Source organism: Camelina sativa, chromosome 16, assembly GCF_000633955.1.
Source record: "Camelina sativa cultivar DH55 chromosome 16, Cs, whole genome shotgun sequence".
Taxonomy (NCBI): domain Eukaryota; kingdom Viridiplantae; phylum Streptophyta; class Magnoliopsida; order Brassicales; family Brassicaceae; genus Camelina; species Camelina sativa.
The window spans coordinates 21,992,029-21,997,030 of record NC_025700.1 but is presented as its reverse complement, the minus strand read 5'-3'; the positions used below and the strand labels follow the sequence as shown (position 1 = coordinate 21,997,030).

The 5,002-nt window shown below is 42.0% G+C and overlaps 4 protein-coding genes across 4 annotated transcripts in view; all 4 read left to right on the top strand.

Moving 5' to 3' along the window:
- The window catches only part of LOC104751767 (probable magnesium transporter NIPA6), a 4,035-nt gene extending 3,575 nt beyond the window's left edge, over positions 1 to 460 (top strand). The window contains exon 11 of the mRNA XM_010473788.2: positions 151 to 460. The gene's annotated coding sequence lies outside the window, so the exon portion shown is untranslated. The remainder of the gene's footprint in view (positions 1 to 150) is intronic.
- On the top strand, positions 809 to 1,309 carry LOC104753909 (dirigent protein 23-like). Its single transcript, XM_010476092.1, has 2 exons — positions 809 to 1,190; positions 1,287 to 1,309. The coding sequence occupies exons 1-2, from the start codon at positions 869 to 871 to the stop codon at positions 1,307 to 1,309; spliced, it is 345 nt and encodes a 114-aa protein (XP_010474394.1). The 5' UTR covers positions 809 to 868.
- Positions 1,770 to 2,609, top strand: LOC104751766 (dirigent protein 23-like). Its single transcript, XM_010473786.1, has 2 exons — positions 1,770 to 2,151; positions 2,248 to 2,609. Exons 1-2 carry the CDS (start codon positions 1,830 to 1,832, stop codon positions 2,487 to 2,489), a joined length of 564 nt encoding a protein of 187 aa, XP_010472088.1. The 5' UTR covers positions 1,770 to 1,829; the 3' UTR covers positions 2,490 to 2,609.
- LOC104751765 (pentatricopeptide repeat-containing protein At2g21090) overlaps positions 3,523 to 5,002 on the top strand; it is a 3,081-nt gene continuing 1,601 nt past the window's right edge. The window contains exon 1 of the mRNA XM_010473785.2: positions 3,523 to 4,971. Within this exon, the coding sequence (XP_010472087.1) occupies positions 3,668 to 4,971 (1,304 nt within the window). The 5' untranslated portion in view covers positions 3,523 to 3,667. The remainder of the gene's footprint in view (positions 4,972 to 5,002) is intronic.

Below are 5,002 nucleotides of genomic sequence, written 5' to 3'. Positions count from 1 at the left end.
ATCTTGTGTTGCCATTATCAATCATAATGCTGGTATCATCTTTCGGTCTTCAGAACAAGTAAGATGGTACGAGTCAAGAAAGAGCACGAACGAAGAACATCTGATAAGTCTGTACAGCCCTGAATACTAGGAAGAAGAAGAAGGTGCCATCTCTAGACTCCCAATAGAATGAAAGAATTTTGCCAAGAACAAGCCTCAGGGATCTTATAACTGATCAATCAACATATCTGAGGGAAAATGAAGTCGGGTTCGTTTCTGTATTTTTTGTTTGTGGTCTCTGTACAGACAAAAGTTTGTCTAGTTACACTTCATATATTCTTTAGTTTTGATCACTGTGTCTCTTCTTAGTTCATATATTCTGTTATATATATTTATATCATGTATCTTCATTTTTCTAGGATGAAATATTCTTTACTGTACTCGACTGAACGAAAAAAATAAAGTAAATGTTTGATTAGAATTGACTACTTGAGAAAATAACAAGAACCTTTGTTCCATTTCTTCATAATCGCTAATAAATTGGCCGAATTCACCAGCGCCATTACATGGCCGAATTCAGAGTCATTAGGTTCACCAGTTCAATAACATAGAGTTAATTATATTATTGTTAATCCAAACCATTTAAATTATTAGGTGAACCATTACGCCACCACATACTGACTTTCTCACATTTCTTTTCATACTTTTTCTAAGAACCTTTTTCAGTTTGGTTGAGCTAATTTGGACTGAGAGTGAGTCACGTGGGATGTTGGTTCCCTATAAATACAAATTATACCATATCACATGGAGAAACTCATTTTATTTTCACAATTACAAACACTCTGTTACAATTTAGAGACCCCATCAGAAGAAAAAAAAAAGACTGAAAATGGCAAAACTGGAAGATGTATCAAGAATGCTAGTTTTGTTGATAACAATACTGCCACTGGCTGCTCAAGGATCCAGACTGTACAGCTGGGCTAATCGGCTCGAGGAAACAGAGAAGGAGAAGGTAACAAACCTTCAGTTCTATTTCCATGACACCTTGAGCGGCAAGAATCCGACCGCCGTGAAGGTGGCTCAGGGAACCGACACCGAAAAATCCCCAACACTGTTCGGTGCTGTTTTTATGGTCGACGACGCTCTCACCGAGACAGCTGATCCCAAATCCAAACTCGTTGGCCGGGCGCAAGGCCTTTACGGTTCTTCATGTACGTATATATTAATTTTTGTTTCTTTACGATAACCGGATCTAGGATATAAAACAGGTTTAGTACATCAATGATAACCGGCTTTGATTGGGACAGGTAAAGAAGAGGTAGGTCNTTAGTTCATATATTCTGTTATATATATTTATATCATGTATCTTCATTTTTCTAGGATGAAATATTCTTTACTGTACTCGACTGAACGAAAAAAATAAAGTAAATGTTTGATTAGAATTGACTACTTGAGAAAATAACAAGAACCTTTGTTCCATTTCTTCATAATCGCTAATAAATTGGCCGAATTCACCAGCGCCATTACATGGCCGAATTCAGAGTCATTAGGTTCACCAGTTCAATAACATAGAGTTAATTATATTATTGTTAATCCAAACCATTTAAATTATTAGGTGAACCATTACGCCACCACATACTGACTTTCTCACATTTCTTTTCATACTTTTTCTAAGAACCTTTTTCAGTTTGGTTGAGCTAATTTGGACTGAGAGTGAGTCACGTGGGATGTTGGTTCCCTATAAATACAAATTATACCATATCACATGGAGAAACTCATTTTATTTTCACAATTACAAACACTCTGTTACAATTTAGAGACCCCATCAGAAGAAAAAAAAAAGACTGAAAATGGCAAAACTGGAAGATGTATCAAGAATGCTAGTTTTGTTGATAACAATACTGCCACTGGCTGCTCAAGGATCCAGACTGTACAGCTGGGCTAATCGGCTCGAGGAAACAGAGAAGGAGAAGGTAACAAACCTTCAGTTCTATTTCCATGACACCTTGAGCGGCAAGAATCCGACCGCCGTGAAGGTGGCTCAGGGAACCGACACCGAAAAATCCCCAACACTGTTCGGTGCTGTTTTTATGGTCGACGACGCTCTCACCGAGACAGCTGATCCCAAATCCAAACTCGTTGGCCGGGCGCAAGGCCTTTACGGTTCTTCATGTACGTATATATTAATTTTTGTTTCTTTACGATAACCGGATCTAGGATATAAAACAGGTTTAGTACATCAATGATAACCGGCTTTGATTGGGACAGGTAAAGAAGAGGTAGGTCTAATAATGGCCATGAGCTTCTGTTTCGAGGACGGTCCATACAAGGACAGCACCATAAGCATGACCGGGAAGAACTCGGCCATGAACCCAATCCGAGAAATGCCTATTGTTGGTGGCACGGGAATGTTCAGGATGGCTCGTGGCTACGCTATTGCTCAGACCAATTGGTTCGATCCCAAGACTGGTGATGCCATCGTTGGTTATAACGTTACCGTTGTTCATTAAAAAAAAGGCTTTTGTTTCATCATCATACAGTATATTACAGAGCGACATTTTAGCTATGCTAATGCCTATTGCATGTAACATTTCTCTACTTTTTTTTACATACTGGGAGATTTAATTAATATTGATGATCTACGATATATATATATATATATATATATATATATATATATATATATATATTTTCCATCCAAATTTTGTTAGTTTTAGAGCACTAAAACATTAAGCTAGTCATGTAACCAAATCAGAAGTTAAAAAAAAAAAAAGAGGGGTTAAATCGGAGATCATATAGAACAAGTGGGCCGTGATGGGCTGCAAACCTAAGCCCAAAAGTGAAATAAGAATAGTCTTTGTTTGTATGATCCATACCAAAACCAAAAACCAGATCCGGTTTCTAAACCCATTCCGACGGCGTATGATTTCTTACCGGCGAATCTCGCCGGCGCAAACCCTTTTTTCAGAGTTGAGTCCGCCGGGAACATCAGGAGGAACCAAATCATTAAAGTCTCCTCCCATGGTGGTTTCTCCATCCAATGCCCATCAGTAACCCTAGGAAACGGCCAATCTGTGTCGCCCGATCGTTTCTCAGCAGACACGCAACAACCAAAGAAGAGCTCTCTCAGGCCGTATCGCGTCTCGAGTCCTTGACGAAACAAGGGATTCGTTTACCCTTTGAGCTCCTAGCGACGCTGCTCCAGCGGTGTGGAGATACCAAGTCGTTGAAACAAGGCAAATGGATTCATCGCCACTTGAAGATTACTGGATTCAAGAGACCCAACACGCTTTTGTCCAATCATCTAATCGGAATGTACATGAAATGCGGTAAACCTATCGATGCGTGTAAAGTGTTCGATCAAATGCATCTCAGGAATTTGTATTCGTGGAACAATATGGTCTCTGGGTTTGTCAAATCGGGCATGTTGGCGCGTGCACGGGTGGTGTTCGATAGTATGCCTGAGAGGGACGTTGTGTCCTGGAACACCATGGTCATTGGGNCTTTGTTTGTATGATCCATACCAAAACCAAAAACCAGATCCGGTTTCTAAACCCATTCCGACGGCGTATGATTTCTTACCGGCGAAACTCGCCGGCGCAAACCCTTTTTTCAGAGTTGAGTCCGCCGGGAACATCAGGAGGAACCAAATCATTAAAATCTCCTCCCATGGTGGTTTCTCCATCCAATGCCCATCAGTAACCCTAGGAAACGGCCAATCTGTGTCGCCCGATCGTTTCTCAGCAGACACGCAACAACCAAAGAAGAGCTCTCTCAGGCCGTATCGCGTCTCGAGTCCTTGACGAAACAAGGGATTCGTTTACCCTTTGAGCTCCTAGCGTCGCTGCTCCAGCGGTGTGGAGATACCAAGTCGTTGAAACAAGGCAAATGGATTCATCGCCACTTGAAGATTACTGGATTCAAGAGACCCAACACGCTTTTGTCCAATCATTTAATCGGAATGTACATGAAATGCGGTAAACCTATCGATGCGTGTAAAGTGTTCGATCAAATGCATCTCAGGAATTTGTATTCGTGGAACAATATGGTCTCTGGGTTTGTCAAATCGGGCATGTTGGCGCGTGCACGGGTGGTGTTCGATAGTATGCCTGAGAGGGACGTTGTGTCCTGGAACACCATGGTCATTGGGTACGCTCAGAATGGGAACCTACACGAAGCACTTTGGTTTTATAAAGAGTTGAGGAGATCTGGAATCAAGTACAACGACTTCAGCTTCGCTGGCCTTTTGACGGCATGTGCCAAATCTAGGCAGCTCCAGCTCAATCGGCAAGCTCACGGGCAGGTTCTGGTTGCTGGGTTACTGTCAAATGTGGTGCTTTCGTGTTCTCTCATCGATGCTTATGCGAAATGTGGTCAGATGGAGAGTGCTAAAAGATGTTTTGATGAGATGGCAGTGAAGGATGTTCATCTTTGGACTACTCTCATCTCTGGATACGCCAAACTCGGGGATATGGAAGCGGCTGACAAGTTATTCTGTGAGATGCCAGAGAAAACTCCAGTCTCTTGGACTGCATTAATTGCTGGATATGTTAGGCAAGGCTCAGGGCACCAAGCTCTTGACTTGTTTAGAAAAATGGTTGCTTTGAGGGTTAAACCAGAGCAATTTACTTTCAGTAGCTGTCTGTGTGCCTCTGCGAGCATTGCCTCTCTTAGACATGGGAAGCAAATTCATGGCTACATGATTCGCTCCAATGTCAGACCCAATCCGATTGTTATCAGTTCTTTGATCGATATGTACTCCAAATCAGGGAGTTTAAAAGCCAGTGAGCAGGTTTTCAGTCTTTGCGATGACAGGCAAGACTGCGTTTTGTGGAATACGATGATTTCTGCATTGGCACAGCACGGGCTTGGCCACAAGGCCTTGCGCTTGCTTGATGAAATGATCAAATTCAGAGTCCATCCTAACCGGACCACTCTGGTTGTGATTCTTAATGCCTGCAGTCATTCAGGTCTGATAGAGGAAGGAGTGAGGTGGTTTAACTCAATGACTGTCCAGCACGGG

Excerpts from the sequence above, each read along its gene's own strand:
- LOC104751766 (XM_010473786.1), top strand. The coding sequence starts at position 1,830 with ATGGCAAAACTGGAAGATGTATCAAGAATGCTAGTTTTGTTGATAACA. Across the intron at positions 2,152-2,247 it reads AGGCCTTTACGGTTCTTCAT|GTAAAGAAGAGGTAGGTCTA; the intron begins GTACGTATATAT and ends TGATTGGGACAG.